The following is a 22,111-nucleotide window of genomic DNA, read 5'->3' as shown; positions in this document are numbered from 1 at the left end:
CCAAGGCAACTGACTGCCACTGTGACTTGATCATATCCAACCTTGTCTATTCTTCATCTGCTCCCCTAGACTTCAAAGTGCTCGTTTCTCTGGTGGTCTTCAGGCATCTAACAAGGTGCAACTTTCGTATATTATAACACTTTTTTCTTCTTCTTCTTTATAAGGTTGCTTTCGACTTGCTCACCAAATCTATTCATTCCAAAAAAAATTCCATCTCTTACAGCTCCTCCTTTCTACATTCCCTAAACTCACCTGCACTCACCTGCACTCCTCCCCCCCCCCCCCCCACCCCCTCCAGCATACTTAAATATATCTCTGACTCGAAGGTCACAAGAAACTCATTTTGCAATAAATGTTCGTTTCCCATTAATCGTACACAACACAACAACAACAACATGCATTTTAAGGTACAACACTTTCTAAAACTCACCCCTCCCCTCCAAATCTTCCCCATCACCCATCCCTTTCAAATCTCCCCCCTTGCCCCTTCCCTCCTAAACTACCCCCTCACCCCTCCCCTCCTAGACTCCCCTCGCCCCTCCCCCCAAACTCCTCCCCTCCAAATCTCCCCCATCCCTTTAAAATCCCCCCCTTGCCCCTTCCCTCCTAAACTCCCCCCTAACCCCTCCCCTCATAAACTCCCCCCTCGCCCCTCCCCTTATAATCTCCCCACCCTCATTTTTTCTCCATTTCCCCTCTCACCCCTCCTCAAAGCGTCCTCCCTGCTTCTTCCACCTTCCAACTCTCATCTCCATCTCCCCCAACCTTCTTCCTCGCTCTGCCCCCCCCCCTCCCCTCAAATAACACCTCAATGTGCCTCACCCAATCACCACCAAACCTTTTGTCCGCCCCAGCCTTCCCGTTCTCCTAGCTATTCTGAAATCTCTGACACACTTTCAACAGCTCTCCCTACCTCTTCCACATCTTACCCTACCCCTCCCTCCTCCTCCCCCGTTCTGTATCCATCCCTCCAGGCTGTACAGACTCTTCCCGAAGCCCTTTCCTTGTTATACGTCCCCAAGTCCAAACTTAAAGCTCATCTCCATTTTTTTTTTATACCCTGTTCTCACCTGTTAAAAAGGGGGTCCCCTTTTTAAAGTATCTATCCCTCACCTTGTTGTCAACATTCGCAAAGCAAAATAGATTCTCAGAATCTTCCTCTCGCTGTGCTGCTCTCTCACAATCTCCTAAAGGTTTTGGAGTTTCAGACAGGTTGAACACCTTGGGAAATGGCGGAGGAGATATCTGTTGGGTCCAAAATTAGAGAAAAAAGTGCTTAGACGAAACAAACTTCTCTTATAAGGAAATTTACTGTAATCAAAACAGTTAAAATTGAGATAAATGACTAGAAAAAAAACAAGCATTCTGAGTATTGCGCTGCAATACATGTCCCCTACCAGCAGTCTGTCGTCCGGAAAACTGTTGGGGAAATTACCAAAGGTTATTTACCCATAGGTTCTGAATCGTTCCCAATCGCTAATTACCTCAGGACGGGCTCACCTGTGATTCGCACTCGGGACTTCGATTTATACACCTTGCAGACAGGTCAGCAGAAGCACGACAAAATAAGTTGTTGATAAAGAACCTTTCGAGTCGCTAAATATCAGCAATTTATTATATTTTCCGGTTCACGATCAATGATCGATGTGTGTATATATATATATATATATATATATATATATATATATATATATATATATATATATAAATATATATATATATATATACATATATATATATATATATATATATATACATATATATATATACATATATATATATATATATATATATATATATATATATATATATATATATATGTTTCTCGGCTTGGCTCCGCCCCTCCCGAAAGCGCACGCTGTGTCGCGCTGTTGACGTTCGTGAGACGAGGCCGAGGGTGCGCGGTGCAGCTTGAGGAGAACTCTAGAATAAACAAAGTGCCATAACTTTGTCAAAAATGATCGAAACGTCGTGAAGTTCGAACTTGATCTGTAACTTATCATGAGGAAACCTTGTACCAAGTTTGAAATCATTAGCATTAAGAGTTTAGAAAAAAAAGTCCGGAAAACTGTTCTTTGCGTGACGGACTAACAGACTGACGGACTGACGGAGGGATGGCGTGCAAACCTATAGCCCCCTCCGGTGTACACCGGTAGGGGACTAACTAGAGGTTCCAGGGAACCTGAACTCAACTGGTCTATATCTATATTGTTAGAATATTATGTGTTGAGGTTTGTTACATACTGTCTACACACCACGTTTCAGCCTTCTAGCTACATTAGGAAGTACCAGATTAACAAAAATTGATTTTTCAATATGGCCGCCCTGCTGTGCCCATTTTTGGGCGTGCAACGCCCAAATGCAATCTCAAACTAGTTTATGTCTTAAAGATGCTGCATAACAAGTTTCATCAAATTTAATCTATATTTGTGACTTTTAGAGCGTAGACGTCGAATTGTTTACAGACGACAGACAGACAGACAGAGACAGACGACAGACGGACGACGGACACTGGGTGTCGACAAAAACTCAGCTGGACATAGTCCAGTTGAGTTAAAAATAAAACATGCAGGATACAATCGAGTCCCTTCCCTCTCCCTCAGCAAAAAAAAATAAAAATAAAACATAAAAAAAGGAGGGTGAACAAGGAAGGAACCACCTTTAGAGGACATTTTTCCCCACAGAGCAGGGGTTGGCCTTTTTCAGGCACCATGGTCCCCTTTTTGAAGCAATGTTTTATGGCCGGATGCTTTTCCTGCCGCCAACCCTGTTGGCGGCATGAAACCCTGTTCGTTTTCTTGCCGCCAACCCTGTTCGTCTCTTGCGACACACAGGGAATTACTAGTGAACTGGTACTCAATTTGCCGACCTCGGAAGGATGACAGGCTGAGTCAACCCCCCTGGCGTTAATTCAACGATCAACCAGGATTTGAACCCAGGATCCTAGGATCCCAAGCCAGCACCATAACCGCTTAGCCAACACCAGGCTGGAGAATAAGGAAGGATGCAACATAATTAATGATTCATTCATTACAAAAAAAGTTTCACATCTTGGCCGCGACCAAATCTTGGCCATGAGAAAGGTGACAAAAGTAAAGAATTTTCTCAAAGCCTTAAAAATAAAAATTAATTCCGTAAAAGATGAAAAAAAAGGTAAGAAAAATAAATTACATTCTCCTTTTCGCTGAAATCTCCAAAGGGTGAGTAAGGGACTCTGAAGTTTGATGGCATGAGCACAGGACTGGCTTCTTGCATCTCCGAGAAGCAGGGCTGGAGGACAATGGGCGAGAATGTTAAAACAAAGAGGAGGGAAAGCAAGCAGCTCACATAGAACATGTATCATATGTCGAACCAGATTGGATTTGGAACTTGTAAATAAACAGCACCTGTCACAAAACCCTCAGGTGCTTCTTTAATTGATCGATGTCTGATCCAGCAGGTGGGTGAACCCTGAAGAGCAGCAGTGCTCTTGCTTGAGACAGACGAAGTGACGGGCAAGACACAAACTCGTCCGAGAAGATGTTTATTGTAAAAACCAACTCGGGAACTCTCTAAAAAGCCCGTTTATCGGGCTGCATATATATCAAAACCAGAAAGCACAACCGAAACCGAAAGCCACGCCTCTCAGGCGCGGCACGCTTTGGTGGTCACGTGACCGACCACCCCGGCGCCGTGGTTTGCCCGCCGGTTACGTCACCGGCTGGAGCAAGGAGATTCTGTTGCTGGTCTCGCTTGGGGGACCCATGGGTCGCTACACACGCCCCCCCAGAATGGACTTGATCCAGGAAGGTCAACCTGAGGGGGGTCCGGATGACCCGAACGAAACGACCCCTGGCCAAACGCGGGGGGGGGGGGGTCCGGTGTGGGGGCGGGTGGTCGGACGGCGTTGACGAGACGCCGGCGTTTCATGTCGACCAGCAGCCCGTGGGCGCACAGAAAATCGGCCCCGAGCAAAGCCATGGGGACGTCCGCCGTCACGAACTCCCAGTGAAAGAGCTGGCTGCCGAAGCGGAGGGCGACGGTGCGTGGGCCGAAGGTGCGGATGACGGAGCCGTTGGCCGTGATTAAGTAGGGGCCACAAATGGCGGCCCGCCTGTCCTCCGCCGAAGCGGGAATGACGCTCAGCTGGGCGCCGGTGTCGCAGAGAAAGCGCCGCCCCGACGCTTGGTCCGCGATGAATAGCAGGTTTCCTGAACGGCCGGCGCTCATGGCTGGTAGTGAGCGCCGGCCCGACCGTTTCCCGACTTGCCGAACGTGCACGGGGGTCAACATGATCGGGCCTGCCGCCCGAACCTGGCGTGGAAATAACACCAGGCCGGGTCCGGCGGGGGCTCCGGTCGACGCGTCGGGACCGGGCGACGCGGCGTCGCCGCTGCCAGTCGCGCCGGCCCGGCGGCCTCCGGGAAGGAAACTGCGTCGCGGGCGCCGGGCGGGTGGTCGGGAGGGCTCCCGGCCGCCACCCCGACGAGCTGGCTCACCGCTCCGGCGAGCTGGCTTGCCGAATCGATCTTGTCGGCCTCCTTGGCGAGGTCGCGGGGGTTCACGATGGTCGTGCCTGCCAGGGCGACCCGTACCTGGGCCGGGAGCTGGCGAAGAAAAAGCTCCCGAAACAGGAAATCCGAGGGGTGCTCGCCGAGCAACGCGAGCATGTAGTCCATGCGTTCGGACGGGCGCGTATCGCCGAGCTCAGGAAGGTCGAGCAGGCGTCGTGCGCGCTCAGCCGGGGAGAGGGTGAAAGCGCCCAGAAGAAGTGCCTTGATGGCGTCGTACTTGCCGTCAGCGGGCGGGTTCTGGAGGAAGCTCAGGCAGCGGGCTGCGGTCGCGGAGCCAAGCGCGGCGACCACGTAATGGTATCGCGTGGCGTCCTCCGTGATGCTACGCAGGGCAAACTGGGAGTCCGCCTGCGCGAACCAGACGGCGGCATGTGCTTCCCAGAAGGTGGGCAATTTGAGGGACACTGCGGTGTCCATCGCATGTCGTAAATTCGGGGTCACCAGTGAAGAGCAGTGCTCTTGCTTGAGACGGACGAAGTGACGGGCAAGGCACAAACTCGTCCAAGAAGATGTTTATTGTAAAAACCAACTCGGGAACTCTCTAAAAAGCCCGTTTATCGGGCTGCATATATATCAAAACCAGAAAGCACAACCGAAACCGAAAGCCACACCTCTCAGGCGAGGCGCGCTTTGGTGGTCACGTGACCGACAGGTGCAAAGGATTATAACCGCACGCGCGGCACGCTTTGGTGGTCACGTGACTGGCCACCCCGGCGCCGTGGTTTGCCCACCGGTTACGTCACCGGCTGGAGCAAGGAGATTCTGTTGCTGGTCTCGCTTGGGGGACCCATGGGTCGCTACAACCCCATATTTACTCCCGCCAGGGAGTAATGCATTCGATCGTGTGTGTGTGTGTGTGTGTGTGTGTGTGTGTGTGTGTGTGTGTGTGTGTGTGTGTGTGTGTGTGTGTGTGTGTGTGTGTGTGTGTGTGTGTGTGTGTGTGTGTGTTCGTGTGTTCGTGAACAAGATATCTGGAAAAGTTCTAAACGGATTTGGATGAAAGTTGGTGGGATGATTGCACTTGGGATAAGGAAGAATTGATTAGTTTTTGGTGAAACCTAGGAAATTATTCCAGATCCAGGAAGGTTTTTGGGAATTTTTTTTTCTGTTTTCCTTTAAAAACCATTTTCTCTGCAATATAATTGGACCGATTGAGAGGAAATTTTTAACATAGGAGGGACTCGGTCTGCAGAATATTTTAATGGTAATTATGACGTCACAGGTCACGTGGTTCGGCCGCCATATTGTTTTGAGTGAAAAACACTAAAATCCAATTTTCTCCAAAACGCCTGAACAAATCGAGGCCAAACTTTGCAGGCAGAATCGCATACCCATGGCGAACAAAAAAGTCAGCGAGCATGACATCATGCATCACATGGTTTCAGAGGTATGACTTTTTTAAGCACAAACATTTAAAACCTAGCTCCTCCCTCATTTGTGATCCAATCGAGGGGAAACTTCACAAATCTGTTCAGCATATCAGTCTACGAAAATGCCCTTTTGGAATTTGTGATAGGTCACGTGGTTTGGCAGATATCGTTAATTAAACGCAAATAATAAAAACATTTATATCTCTTGAACCACTTCATTGATCGACATGAAACTTAATACTGTAGTAGAAGTCATGAAGAGTAACAAGTGTGCAAAATTTGAAGATGATTGGATGTACGGTCAGGAAGCTGGAAGTTGTTATTGCGTGAAGAAGAAGTCTTCGACTGTGGACGATTAATTTATTTATCACATGTACAGACTTGCAGGCATCGTTTGACAATGTCCCGGTTTATTTGAACCTAAAATAAAATTATAATTCCAGATTTGTCAATGACAGGTATATTAACAAACGAATAAAACAGATTTGGCAAAATTCGAACTTTTTTAAAAAAGATCACATATTCACCCAGGGTTGTGAGAGGCTGAAGAAGAAGAAACCTCGCATGGGCTTCCCAGACCAAATAATAATTCTGGCTCTGCGATTTTCAGGTTTATTTATCTATATATCTACATATCTGGGCAGTGTCTGTTGTCACTGAACTACTCCCTGAAACTTTTCTTTCCGTGGTTGTGAAGTGTTTTTAATAACGTGGTGGTGGTTTTGAATCACGTGGTGGTGAGGTATTTTGAATTATGTGGTGGTGAGGTAAAAATGACGTGGTGGTGAGGTGTTTTTAAATCACGTGGCTGTGAGGTGTTTTTAATTAACATTGTGATATGAAAATAGTTTTCATATTTGTTGTAAATGATGGTTAAACTGCAACAACAACAAGCAACCCTCTGATGGTTAAACTGCCGAAATCTCGGCTTTCTGCTCACCTTCACTCTTTCATTCCTCTTTTCTCCCGCCTCTGGAACAAACTCCCACACTCCCTTCAATCCCACTCCTCCCTCCAGGTCTTTAAAACAGCTGTTCACCACCATCTCTTATCTTCCCCCATCCAAAACCTTGATCTTTTCTACCCCCACTAATTCACCCCAGATCCACCTTGTTTGAAATTCCAACTTCTTTCCTGGAAGTCCTGGCAGTGTCCATATGTTTTATACCTCTCCCACCGCCCCCTTCCCATGCCCCCCCCCCCCAAAGCCCTCGCCCTCCCACAGATCTCTCGATGTCTCCATGTCTCTCGGTCCCTGCTCTCAAATGTTGTGTTTGTGTCCTGCCCCCTCTCTCCCCATCTTGTCTACCGCTCCCGATGTTATTTGTTTTATGTGTCTGTTTGTCTTTCTGTGTGATTAATGTTCGCTCTTTCACGAGCCTCGATCTTGTATACAAAAAAACAAACAAACAAAAAAAAATGTAGTTTAAACTCGTGGGGGGTTTTTTTTTTTTTGTTTTTTTTTTTTTGTATACAAGATCGAGGCTCGTGAAAGAGCGAACATTAATCACACAGAAAGACAAACAGACACATAAAACAAATAACATCGGGAGCGGTAGACAAGATGGGGAGAGAGGGGGCAGGACACAAACACAACATTTGAGAGCAGGGACCGAGAGACATGGAGACATCGAGAGATCTGTGGGAGGGCGAGGGCTTTGGGGGGGGGGGCATGGGAAGGGGGCGGTGGGAGAGGTATAAAACATATGGACACTGCCAGGACTTCCAGGAAAGAAGTTGGAATTTCAAACAAGGTGGATCTGGGGTGAATTAGCGGGGGTAGAAAAGATCAAGGTTTTGGATGGGGGAAGATAAGAGATGGTGGTGAACAGCTGTTTTAAAGACCTGGAGGGAGGAGTGGGATTGAAGGGAGTGAGGGAGTTTGTTCCAGAGGCGGGAGAAAAGAGGAATGAAAGAGTGAAGGTGAGCAGAGAGCCGAGATTTCGGCAGTTTAACCATCAGAGGGTTGCTGGCAGATCTTGTGCGACCTGTAGGAATATTTGGGGGACAGAGCACAGAGAGAGCTGGGGGTGCAAGGCCGGAGAGGAGTCGGTAGAAGACAGAAGGACCACCTACCTGCCTGCGGTGAGTGAGTGAAAGGCCCTCAGAGATAGCTTCATCGCGGGAGATTCCAATAATTCTGAAAGCTTTGGTTTCAACAGCGTGAAGCCGAGCTAGGTGTGAGGCAGGAGCACCGGCCCATAGGGGAGAACAGTATTCCATTGAGCTGCGGATGAAAGCCTTGTATGTGGTGAGGAGCTCAGGTGTGCCGAGGAAGGACTTCGCACGACGGAGGATGCCCAGTCGGCGACTGGCTTTGGAGGCCAGCTTGGAAATGTGGTTTTCCCAAGAAAGATCATGGCAGATAGTGAGACCCAAAATCTTGAGCGACAGAACTTCTTGGAGAGGATTGTTGAGAAAGTAGATGGGAGGGTTGTCCAGTCGATCTTTTCGGAGAGACATAGTAAGAGTGTGAGATTTGTCAGGATTGAAAGACATGTTCCACTTGTTTGACCAGTCTGTGATTTTGTCCAGGTCTTCAGAGAGTGAGGAGGCAGCAGACTGCCGATCTGAGGGAAGAGGAATGGAGCGGCAGAGAGTGGAGTCATCAGCAAAGAGATAGAGAGGATTTTCGAGAGAGTCAGAGAGATCATTGATGAAGACCAGAAAAAGCACGGGGCCCAGAACACTGCCTTGGGGAACTCCAGCCTGAACAGGAAGAGGAGATGAGAGAAACCCATTCAGGGCCACACGTTGACGACGACTAGAGAGGAAGTCCGCCAGCCATGCGTGGAGATTTCCATGGATACCAAAGGAGGAGAGTTTGGTGAGCAGAGCGGGGTGCCAGACCGTGTCGAAGGCACGTGATATGTCGAGGGAGACAGCTCTAATTTCCTGTTTGGCATTGAGGACCTCCATCCATTGTTGAGACAGCAGAAGCAGCATGTCCAGAGTAGAGTGACCTGGTCTGAAACCAAATTGATGATCAGAGATCAAGCCATTGGAGAAGAGGAAAGATTTCATATCCGAAGCAATGATGGATTCCATGACTTTGCTGATAATTGGGAGAAGGCTGATTGGTCTGTAGTTGCTAGGATCTGTTTTTGCACCTTTTTTGTGCAAAGCAGTGATGTTGGCTGATTTCCAAGCAGATGGCAGTTGACCTTGAGCAAAAGAGAGGGTGAAGAGAACAGAGAGAGGGTGAGATAGAGCAGCAGAGCAGGATTTTAGGACCCGTGGGCTGATGCCGTCGGGTCCAGTTGCAGAATCAGTCGAGGGTTGACAGAAACTTTTCCACCTTGTCAGGAGGAAAGGACACGGAGTCCAGGAGCAGCAGGGTACGACTGGGTATGGTGGGTACAGAGAGGGATGGGTTTGGGACAAGATTTAGAGGCAAACACAGAGTTGAGGCATTCAGCTTTTTCACGTGCAGAGTCAGCTGTGTAGCCGTTTGAGGTAAGGGAGGGGATGGAGGGGGAACAAACACCAGAAACGGATTTGACCAGACGCCACCAGGATTTGGAAGAGGGAGACAGATAAGAGAGTTCGGTCTTGAGAACGGAGAGATATTGTTTCCTGGCTCTCCTGAGGGTGGACACACACTTGTTTCGGGCTTTGTGAAAGGAAATGAGATTTCCTTCCGTTGGATTTGCTTTCCAGGAGACGAAGGCAAGTTGTTTCTGGGCAACAGCCTCACCACAAGAATCCGTGTACCATGGACGGGAGGAAGGGTATGACAACTGAAGACGAGATGGGATAAATCTGTGCATGAGAGAGAGCAATTTACTTTGGAAGAATTCCCAGGATGAGTTGATGTCAGAGGTGGTAGAGATGGGAGACCAGTCCAGATGATTGATGGCTGCTTGAAGACCGTGCCAGTTGGCCTGAGTGAAATGCCAGACTCGTCGACGCTGAGCAGGCTCCCTGAGGATGGTCAGAGAGATGTCCACTTTAACAAGGACATGATCAGATGATCCGATCGGAGCAGAAGAAGAGCAGCAGACATTTTCAGGGAAGTTAGTCATAACCAAGTCCAGAAGAGAAGATGTTCCGTTGACTGAGATCCGGGTCGGGAAATTGACAGATTGTGTCAGTCCCAGGTTATGCGTTAGAGTGGTGTATTTTTTTTAGCAGCGTCGTCTTCAATGTTCTTTTTTTATTATCTATAATAAAGGCATATTCTGTCATTTTAAAACCACCAAAGTGTGTATTAGGTTTCCCCGTTTCATAAAATGTATCGTTTGATACGTATAATGCTTTAAAACTGTTTTTTTTTTTTTTTTAACCTCAGAAGAGATATCAACATTTACCTCAGCGAATGTCCATCGCGGTGTCAGTATTTGATGAACTTATAAAGACTTAGGTGAGTTATAAGTGTGACAAGCATGTGCACGGGATTCTTCCCAGAAGAATGAGTGGTCGCATTAGCTTGAACGAATTAAAATGAGCGAGTTTTGCTTTCACGTTTGGGCCAGTTTTACATGTTGTATCCCAAAGGAATGAAACGAACGTTTTTCCTGGCTTACAATTTTATTTGAAGTCACACATGCCTCAAAATACACTCACCTACATGGAATTGAATGCTGAATCCGAAAATGTAAGTGAAATTGCCTTGTTTTTTTTTTTTTACATTATCTTCTATATATTCTAAATATATATCTGTGCAGTGTCTGTCTTGTGTTGTCACTGAACTACTCCCTCAAACTTTTGTGAAATCGTACTATTCCAACTTGACCCATGGCGGGAGTATGCGCTCTACTGAGTGGCGTTCTAGTTGCTTTTATTTCACAGGTAAAACGCAAGCGGTAAATGCATCACTCCTGCACTATATTGTACACAGCAAAGCAACTGACGACCGGCTGTTCTGGTCATGGCCGGATTTTCTTTTCGCCCTTCGCTCCCTTTCCATTCATATATTTTCAAAGAGATAACATTCACGTAAGATGGCAATTTTTAAATGACGTCATAATTGTCAACACGCATACGCAGAAACGGAGATGATTGGGGCATCATAAAGTACACTACATGACCAAAAGTAAGTGGACACCCAAACATCAAACATCTCATTCCAAAATCATGGGCATTAATATGGAGTTGGTCCCCACTTTGCTGCTATAACAGCCTCCACTCTTCTGGGAAAGCTTTCCACAAGACGTTGGAACATTGCTGCGGGGATTTGCTTCCATTCAGCCACAAGAGCATTAGTGAGGTCTGGCACTGATGTTGGGCGATTAGGCCTGACTCGCAGTCGGCGTTGTGCACGGGTGCATTGTCATGCTGAAACAGGAAAGGGCCTTCCCCAAACTGTTGCCACAAAGTTGGAAGCACAGAATAGTCTAAAATGTCATTGTATGCTGTAGTGTTAAGATTTCCCTTCACTGGAACTAAGGGGCTGAGCCCGAACCATGAAAAACAGCCCCAGACCATTATTCCTCCTCCACCAAACCTCACAGTTGGCACTACGCATTCAGGCAGGTAGCGTTCTCCTGGCATCCGCCAAACCCAGATTCGACCGTCGGACTGCCAGATGGCGAAGCGTGATTCATAACTTCAGAGAACGGATTTCCACTGCTCCAGAGTCCAATGGTGGCGAGCTTTACACCACTCCAGCCGACATTGGCATTGCGCATGGTAGTCTGAGGCTTGTGTGCGGCTGCTCGGCCATGGAAACCCATTTCATGAAGCTCCCGACGAACAGTTGTTGTGCTGACATTGCATGCAGAGGCAGTTTGGAACTCGGTAGTGAGCGTTGCAACTGAGGACAGACGATTTTTACACACTACGCGCTTCAGCACTCGGCGGTCCCGTTGTGTGGTCTACCACTTCGCGGCTGAGCTGTTGTTGCTCCGAGACGTTTCCACTTCACAATAACAGCACTTACAGTTGACCAGGGCAGCTCTAGCAGGGCAGAAATTTGACGAACTGACTAGTTAGAAAAGGTGGCATCCTATGACGGTGCCACGTTGAAAGTCACCGAACTCTGCAGTACGGCCCATTCTTCTGCCAATGTCTGTCTATGGATATTGCATTTGCATGGCTGTGGGTGGCTTAAACAGACAAATCCACTAATTAGAAGGGGTGTCTGCATAATAACAGGCAGTGTCTGTCCATCCGTCTGTCTGTCTGTCTGTCTGTCTCCTGTGCAACTCCAAAACCATGAAACCAAGCGGCCCCAAACTTTGCATGCATACACGTGGACCTCCATCAGATTGCAATGATAACAAGCGTTACGCATTGGTCCCCCGTCGGTGAAGTGATGCGAGTTGACAAAGTGGAAGACGCAGAAAACATGCTATGATATGATATTTCGCTCACAAGGTTCAGACATACATGGAGGCGGCCGTCTTGGATTTTGACATGGCGACCCAATTTTCAATAGCGTTCTTCCTTATGCCTAGATACACCCACACACCAGATTAGAAGTTGGTACTTCGCTTATTTTTCAAGATATTTCACTCACAAAGTTCAGACATATATATGGTGGCGGCCATCTTGGATTTTGACGTGGCGACCCAATTTACAATAGCGTTCTTCCTTATGCCGAGATACACCCACACACCAAATTAGAAGTTGGTACTTCGCTTATTTTTCAAGATATTCATCTCACAAGGTTCAGACATACATGACGGCGGCCATCTTGGATTTTGACGTGGCGACCCAATTTTAAACAGCCTTCTTGCTTGTGCCTAGATACACCCACACACCAGATTAGAAGTTGGTACTTCGCTTATTTTTCGAGATATTTCGCTCACAAGGTTCACATATATATGGTGGCGGCCATCTTGGATTTTGACGTGGCGACCCACTTTTCAATAGCGTTCTTCCTTATGCCTAGATACACCCACACACCAAATTAGAAGTTGGTACTTCGCTTATTTTTCAAGATATTCATCTCAAGGTTCAGACATACATGGTGGGGGCCATCTTGGATTTTGACGTGGCGACCAATTTTAAACAGCGTTCTTCCTTGTGCCTAGATACACCCACACACCAGATTAGAAGTTGGTACTTCGCTTATTTTTCAAGATATTCATCTCAAGGTTCAGACATACATGGCATCAGACATACATGGCGGCGGCCATCTTGGATTTTGACGTGGGTTGCACCCACACATCAAATTCGAATGCGGTCCTTCGCTTACGCACTTACGCACGCACGCACGCCCGCACGCAAACACGCACGCCCGCACGCAAACACGCACGCACGGACGGACACACGGACGGAGGGGAAAACCATAGTCCCCCTTTCGCTCCGCTGTGCGACGGGGGACAAAACCTAGGTGTTTGTGTTATAACACCCTTTTTTAAGATGATTAACGAGGTGCTCATAAGAAGAAAAAAAAAAAAAAGCCTTACTGATATGGTGGCCCGCCATCTTGGTCAGCCCACTGCCACTCGCTGGGTTCTTACGCCGCCATTTTGTTTCGGCCTATTTAAAACATGGCTTGCCTTGGAAACACGATCAATTATCCTTACATAATTGAATCATATCAAAATATGGATTCGGAGATGATGATTGGGTGCTGCAGGCTAAATAATGTCCAAATCTGGAGTGAAACCTGACAAAATTTACCATGTCTATCAAGTTTTATAACCAAGTATATATATATTCATTTATTTAAACGAGGCTGTCATTCTCCTTCTGGAGTTAGTTTTTATTCTATTTAACTTAATAATTTTTAACTTAATTCATACTTCCATGTGAAAGGGTGTCACTACACTACACTGGCGTAGCGAGGGGTGGCGGCCGCCCTAAGCACACTTTTGGTCGCCCAAACACCGCCAACATCGCCCAGAGACGCGTTTTTTGAATGAAACATATTCAACAAATGAACACTTTTTTAGTCATCGAAACTGCTGTTCAGCTCAAGTCTGCAATTTCAATTTTGAAAATCGGTTCAGATTAAGAGTTTGTAGAGCATTGGTTCACGAGTTATCAAGTGACCACTATATTCGTCATGTGTGTGTGTGTGTGTGTGTGTGTGTGTGTGTGTGTGTGTGTGTGTGTGTGTGTGTGTGTGTGTGTGTGTGTGTGTGTGTGTGTGTGTGTGTGTGTGTGTGTCTGTCCGCAGCATAACTACCCGATGATATCATCCGATCTTGATGAAACTTGGGTGGGAGGTTGATATCATGATCTCGTTGTGTCCTGCCTCGAGTGGGCGTATTGCGCCCATTGTGGGCGTAGCCACGCCCGAAAAAGATGTCTTTTTAGGGGGTAATCGAGTTCAAGCTGCATCTTCTCCGGGGGGTTTGGTGGAATCTGACAAGGGTTTCGATATTTGGTTAGGCCAATGTCATGTGTCTAGCCCCACGGAGCTCGATTTTTCATTTTTTTTATTTTTATTTTTTCATTTTATTTATTACTTGCAAAATCGAAGATTTTTTCAAGTATATTGGTCGGTTACGTTTGTGGTTCTGTCTGTTTGTTTGTCACCGGCCTACAGGTCACAATTCTAAACCGATCATCACGAAACGTCACCACGTTGTATAAGTCGTCCCAATTGAGAAGCCTATTGATTTTGAGGTCAAAGGTCATCTGGAGGTCAAATTTATAAAATCGCCATTTTAAATCCAATTGACTTGAAAATTGAGTAGAATTTGTATTTCAAGTCACTAAATTGGGAAACATACTATTTTTGAGGTCAAAAGGTCAAAGGTCAACTTAAGGTCAAATTTTAAAAATCATCAATTTTCATCGAAAAAGCCGTCAATTCTCAACCGATTGACTTGAAAATTGAACAGGATTTGCATATCGCGTCACTAAATTGGGAAAGATACTATTTTTTAGATCAAAAGGTCAACTCAAGGTCAAACTTCCAAAATCATCACTTTTTATCTGAAAAACCGTCAATTTTCATCCGATTGACTTGCACTTGCAATTGACTTGCAAATTGAACAGCATTTGCACATTGTCACTAAATAGGGAAACCAACTATTTTTGAGGTCAAAAGGTCAAAAGTCAACTCAAGGTCAACCTTCCAAAATCATCATTTTTCATCTGAAAAATCATCACTTTTCTTCCTCTTGACCCAAGCTTTGATCAAGATTGTCAATTTTAATCTTGATGAAATGGACAATTTGCTGTATCAATGGAATTTTTTTTTCTTGGGGAGCGGGGGGGGGGGTGGGGGGGGGGGTCTTCGTCTTCTTGTTTATTTATTTATTTTTATTTATTTTTTTCATTTCATTTTTCACCGAATTTTCGGTATTGTGTAGCTAACTAACCTCATAACTGATTATACATTATTTTCTATCTCATTTCAAAGTCAGTAACCTTCGTTTTGACATTTCCAGGCTTGGCCTGTCCGGGCCTGTTTTGGTTATAGTCCGTCCTTTGTCATTGAATACCGCTCGCCCGTGAACCATCGTCGTCTCCTGACTTGTCGCATTTTAGTTTTTAACTGTGTGCGGAAATGAAATAAAGGTACGAACACCGACCGCCCAGTGAAGTCCGGAGAGTTGTATGAGGGTGGATGGAAGAGTGGGAGGGGGTAGGAGGGATTAAGGCAGAGTGGTACGGGGGTGGAGAGAGGAGTGGGAATGGGGGTTGAAGGCAGAGTTGTACCGAGGGTGCATTGGTGGGAGGCGGTGGGGGGGGGTAGGAGGATGTCGGTCTCTGTACTGTTATGTCGGTTGGGTAGGGCATACATAGATCCAGGTAGATATGCATAGGTAGGTGCTTCGTCTGTCGTGCTAGGGGAAAACCTCACCTGTAATAAGTTTTGTTTAGGCAGTTTGTCAGATTAAGTGTATATCTGTGATCATACAAGGATGATCGTGTGTTAAATAGTTGTAGGGATTAGGCTAATTCCCACGTGTGTGAAACCTGTAATTATCCCGGTGTCCCGTATGGCAACGCACTGTTATACAGTAGATAGATCCATTAGTGCACACACTAATTAAATCCCCCTCCGCCACAAGACGATAAAACTGACCGGAAGAGCAGACAGCAAGCGGCCGCGCAGTGGTACACCATGGCGATCAGACATCGACCAAGCAGGCTGAGAGCCACGCCCAGAAGGACTCTTGATTGACAGGGGGGGGGGGAGGGCGAGCAAAGAGCAGGCCACCGATTAGCAGGGTAGGGAAGGACGTGTGATTGGTCAGGGGAAGGGCAGAAAGCTTCCCCGTGATTGGTGGAAGGAGCGACACTGATTGGCCACCGATGGATGGTATGACACGAAGGGCAAAAAGCGCTCGGCCAATGAGAGGCGACCAACACGATCGGAAGATTCGAGAAGAGAGCTGACGTCACTGACTGCGAGTAAAACCTCTCGCTTGCCAACATTTTCTCTCTTCCCTTTGCCCTCTTGCATTGGACTGTCCCTCTGCCTTGGATCTCTTCCCTTTGCCCTCTTGCTTGTGGACTGTCCCTTGGCGCTGGACCTTCTCTTGCTTCGGACTTTGGTGTAGGAACGAGCAGTTCGAAAGACGGTGGAGAGACGGGATGCCGTCGATTCTCCTCCCTGCATTGGTGTGCGAACGAGCATACGGGTGAGGCTTGCCGCTGAAGCGTGACGACCAAGGACGCATCGAGGCCTGCTTCGCGCCAAAACCAGAGCCGCGTCGGACGGAGCCTGACCGACCTGACTACTGATTGAGATAAGCCCAAACACGAACGAAAACATGACGTTTATTTTCATATTCTTCCCTGTGCTTGTATTCGAAGTGAGGTGTGCGGGATCCCGATTTAGGAGCATTATTTATTTATCGTCGCGTTCATTGTTCTCGGGTTCCGTAAAATAAATCGTTTCTTTTTGTACATAATTCCATGTTCGTGTGAGTTTAATCACGTCGCAGGTTGGAGACTGCGTGCGGACCGCCAGGTAAATCTCGCCGCTTCTTCTTCTTATTTCCTTTTTACTCCTGCGCATGTATAGCGAAATCCACCATTGAACGTCGCCTCGAAGTTAAAGCTCGTTTGGGCTATTTGTGATTTCCCTGGTCTTAACCGGGGGGGAGTCGCGCGACAGTACATAGAGTCCCGACATGGCAGTGTTCGTGCCTTTTTTCTTTTTTTTTCCGCACGTTTTAAAACTAAAATGCGATGCGCTCCACAAACTCTTAACCTGAACCGAATTTCAAAATTTAAACAGTGGAATTGTGCTAAACAGCAGTTCCAACTGCTAAACCAGAAAGCATCTGAAAATACAAAGCCCGTCCGTGTCTGTTTGTATTCAGACATCTTCTTCTTCTTCTTCAGTATGCACAATTTGATCTAAAAAAACAATCTCCTTCTAGCTTTTGATTGGCGAACAAATTAATTGAACCAACATGCAATTTCTTAAAATTTCAGGTCAATCACATGAAAATTGATGATTTTATGTGATGCTGACATTTGACCTTTTGACAAAATTATTAATTTGCCTTCTCATATTCTCATAATAAAGTTTTGGTGAAAATTTGATGACAAAACTCAAATGGTAAAAAGGTTACAGTCCTGACATGGACACTGCACACACAGACGGATGCACACACACACACACACACACACACACACACACACACACACACACACACACACACACACACACACACACACACACACACACACACACACACACACACACACACACACACACACACACACACACACTTCAAAGACTTATGGGAAGTTACAAGGGGCGGCAATTTGACATCTCGCCCCGAGCGTCATTTTTCCTCGATACGCCACTGGAAGTCCAATGTTCCTGCGATCTGTTTTAAAAATTCCCTCTGGATGATGGATCCAGATTGCATATATGTTAATGTATTTAAGAGGTGGTGTCCCGAACATTTTCGGACATTTCAACCAGAAGCAATCAGCTATCGCTATATCGCTTGCCAAGCCAGCCGTTCCTTATCAACCATTTAGTTGGGGTGCTTAAGCCGCTTGGCGAGGGCTCTACAAATGAAGTGAGAAATGCCTGTGTACTTAATTGTCACAAGGCCAGGGAAGTTCGGGTGTGTTACAACACCCTCTTTGAATATGATTAACGAGGTGAACCACCACCTGGTGAATGCTATTCAGGCTGCTTTTGCAAGCCATGGCGTTACAGTAGACAGAGCTCCCTTTTTGTTTTTACATACCTATTTTTTCATTGACTAACATTTTTGTGCAATATACTTGCCTCTGAACAACAAAAGACTTGGGGAACTAACTTTCTCAGCTCGCCAAACGAGCAGCTGCCCGTACTGCAAGATCCCGACCATGTGGGCCAGTGCCAGGCCTGAATGGACAGGCTTGTTCTAGACAAACCCCAGACGGATCGCAACCAATGAATTGACTTTGACCCTTGTGGGAATGCCTTTTGTGAACATGGCAGGCTCGGTGATTTAATGGACGTCTGTAACTGGAAAGACAATGCCGTGTGTCATTAGCATGTCACGGGAATTGTCAGAATAGGGAATTGTCGGTAACGAACTCTTCAGAAAAGGACGTCACCACAACGTGAAAATACACAAATTGAGCGTATCTTGTGTATCTAGATCGAGTGCTTCTGAACACCGATGGCAAGAACATATCTTGGGCTTGTCGATGTTCAGGGTAAGTTTAAAATGATTATATTTCCTGTTATTCATGTTGGGAGGAGGTGCCGAGAGGAGAAGGGACGGCGAGGGTGGGAACTATGGGATCTGTGAGGGCTGTTATTGAGGGCTGGGCCACAGCAAAAAATTACACTAGATTTTTGCATCTATTGCTAAAAGATGAAAAGTGTGAGTGTGAGTGTGTGTGTCTCCCCTCATTTGTATCAACAGAAAATGACAAGAACTCAGCACCACTCCATGTGGTCTCATCCATGAAGATATACTGTATTTCCGATATTCTCGTGAGTCCCATTTGCATTCAGGAAAATAACGATTACGGTTAAGCATTTTGCAATAACCACTCTTTTGTGTAAATTCTGAATATTATGTTTCAAAGACGATTTGAATCACAAATTTCGTGCTGGCAACGGAAGGTTAAAAGTGCCCGTCGAGCAGAACCGAGTCAGTATAAAAACACAGCACATGCACAAAAAAGGCATCGTTTAGCATTCAAATGTCATTTGGAAATTCTCATATTTGTGACAGCCTTTTACCATCAAACATTCCCTGAAGACTGTTATTTGGTTATCTTCAAGCAAATGCCTCTGTAATACTTTCATTGGCAGCAGCAGCAGCAGTCTCTCTCAAACTACTCCAAGCCAAATAAGGTTCGACTCTCCCTCAATTTCAGACTGTCATCTCATCCCCAATTGAGTGCTATCTTCCCTCATGGAAATGAATGTAAAAGGAAGTAGAGGACGGGGAAGACCGAGAAAGACTTGGCTAAAGGTGGTGGAAGAAGAAATGCGGGCAAGGGGGTTAACAAGGGGAGATGCAGAAAATAGGGCAAAATGGAGAAGATTGTCATGGGGACCGCAAGGCTAACCCCCACTCTGGCAGGGAAAATGGCCTTCAAATGCCTGTTGTTGTTATGTTGTTCCCTCATCCTGTCCTTCAATCTCCAATTTTACCTCTTTGTATGTGAAACCACTCCTTGGTCTGTACAACACCCTTCCTGCTTTATGGTACATTTTTGCTTGCAGTCTCTCACCAAAGCACGTGTGTAACAGATTTTCAACGTCAGACTTCTGCGATGTAAAAAGTTCAAAAGCCTATCCTTTCCACAAATCCATGCAGGGTTTATTTATTATTTTATTTATACATTTCTGCACACACGCACGCACACGGTCTCAAACTTACCGATATAGGGAATTGCCACTGGAACGAAGACATCTTCCTGTGTATAACAACAGAGGAACAGCATTAACAAGCTGCTATTGTACACCTCTTCAAATGACACCTGTTCCATCTTGAAGTATGGCAACAAATTAGTTAATTACCTATGGCATTTACACTATTTACATATTTGATATATTCATATTTCATATTATTTTGATTCATATTTATTTACATATTTGACACTTATCAAGTTTAACAAAAAAGATATAAAAATTTGCTCCAAATATGCACCAGAAACTGACATCATAATGAGATGATGCAGATAATGTAGCTTCCCACTTCAGTGCCACCTCAATAAAAGATTAATATCAATAATCACTTCTCAAATCAAGACGTTAGACCTGCATTATGAGACATATGATATCACGAGCCAATCTTTCTGAATGTGGAATCAAAGGCTGGATTATTTTCCTGGGCTGCAAACTTCCACCTTTTCTTCGCTTATCTTAGCGGTGCCATCTCATCAGTCTCATGCCATCATATCTCTCACGTATAAGACTAAGAGCATGCAGCTCTCTCAATGCGGTCAGGTTGGTGGCCGAAGTTTTCTCCAAATACCCTTCTGGTATTTCTCCTACTGCTCTTTTCAGACTCAACATGCTCTCCCAGTCCTTCCGGATGCATTTTGCAGTAGCACTCCCCTTGTTAATCTTGCAGAATCCAGACTTGCTACTAATTCCCACTCCTTTCTCACACCTATGGACTCGCATACAGTCGTGGCCAAATATATTGGCGCCCTTGCACTTTTTTCAAATAACTCACAATTTTCTCCAAAAATAAGTTGAAATTGACAAAAGCATTTGGTCTACACAATTCTTTATTTCACTGTTAATATTACAGAACCTTTGTTTTTGATTCAGAACTTAATACAGTGGAACCTTGACTTACGAGTTTAATTCGTTCCGTGACCGAGCTCGTAACTCAAATTGCTCGTATCTCAAATCAAATTTCCCCATTGAAATGCATTGAAATGCTATTAATCCGTTCCAGCCCGCCAAAAACCACACCAATTTTTTTTTAAATATACAGTATATATAAAAATATCTCGCGCTTTATATTTCACCTGTATGCAGCATACAAGCTGGCAGGATGGCCTGGACTGGAGGTACGCACACTTGACTCTAAAGTCTAAACTGTCCAGCCTGGGTTTGAATCCCGACCCAGCTATAACCTGTCATGGGTGAATCACAGGCAGGGTGATTCATCAATGTGTGTACCGCTAAACTGGGCGCCCCGTTTGCGTCCCATTAGTTGTTGGATGTTAAGGATCTCACCGTGTTTTCCACAAAGAGAAGGCGAGCTATCGCCGGCATTCTGAACAAGTTGTGGCCTGGCATGCTCTACTCCTCTGCCGTTATATACGTCCTCCTCGACACCTCGCTCATGTTTTTCGACGATTGCGTGTTTTATATCCAAGCAGATCATCCTCTTCTTCTTCTCAGTACCGTGTTTTCCACAAAGAGAAGGCGAGCTATCGCCGGCATTCTGAACAAGTTGTGGCCTGGCATGCTCTTCTCCTCTGCCGTTATATACGTCCTCCTCGGCACCTCGCTCATGTTTTTCGACGATTGCGTGTTTTATATCCAAGCACATCATCCTCTTCTTCTTCTCAGTACCGTGTTTTCCACAAAGAGAAGGCGAGCTATCGCCGGCATTCTGAACAAGTTGTGGCCTGGCATGCTCTTCTCCTCTGCCGTTATATACGTCCTCCTCGGCACCTCGCTCATGTTTTTCGACGATTGCGTGTTTTATATCCAAGCACAAGTTTTATATAAAACACGACGATTGCGTGTTTTATATCCACAAGTTGTGGCCTGGCATGCTCTTCTCCTCTGCCGTTATATACGTCCTCCTCGACACCTCGCTCATGTTTTTCGACGATTGCGTGTTTTATATCCAAGCACATCATCCTCTTCTTCTTCTCAGCACTGCACTTGCCACTCACTTTCTTAGGCCCCATGGTTAAAACTAAGAAATTTTCCGAAATAACCAAAATGCGAAAACAAAAATGCAGCGCTATACGACAGAGATACGTACTGTACTTGCACGGCAAGATAACCACGTGACCAGAACCCACCTGGCGGCGTAAACTCGAAATAACCAAAATGCGAAAACAAAAATGCAGCGCTATACGACAGAGATACGTACTGTACTTGCACGGCAAGATAACCACGTGACCAGAACCCACCTGGCGGCGTAAACTCGAAATAACCAAAATGCGAAAACAAAAATGCAGCGCTATACGACAGAGATACGTACTGTACTTGCACGGCAAGATAACCACGTGACCAGAACCCACCTGGCGGCGTAAACTCGAAATAACCAAAATGCGAAAACAAAAATGCAGCGCTATACGACAGAGATACTGTACTTGCATGGCAAGATAACCACGTGACCGGGTGGCGAAAGCTCGTAACTCGGATCTCGGCTCGCATCTCAAAGC

General features: G+C 46.0%; 1 protein-coding gene across 1 annotated transcript in view; it reads right to left on the bottom strand.

Annotated features, from left to right (window-relative positions):
- The window catches only part of LOC137423828 (M-phase inducer phosphatase 2-like), an 82,344-nt gene that overhangs the window by 44,881 nt on the left and 15,352 nt on the right, over positions 1 to 22,111 (bottom strand). The window contains exons 6-8 of the mRNA XM_068111361.2: positions 19,630 to 19,666; positions 3,172 to 3,270; positions 1,114 to 1,245 (exon numbers count right to left, since the gene is read on the bottom strand). Coding sequence (XP_067967462.2) covers positions 1,114 to 1,245; positions 3,172 to 3,270; positions 19,630 to 19,666 — 268 coding nt within the window. The remainder of the gene's footprint in view (positions 1 to 1,113; positions 1,246 to 3,171; positions 3,271 to 19,629; positions 19,667 to 22,111) is intronic.

The sequence above is a fragment of the Myxine glutinosa genome, chromosome 3 (genome assembly GCF_964187855.1).
Source record: "Myxine glutinosa chromosome 3, kmMyxGlut1.1, whole genome shotgun sequence".
NCBI lineage: Eukaryota > Metazoa > Chordata > Myxini > Myxiniformes > Myxinidae > Myxine > Myxine glutinosa.
The sequence above is the reverse complement of the archived record's forward strand: the minus strand, read 5'-3'. Positions and strand labels throughout refer to the sequence as shown.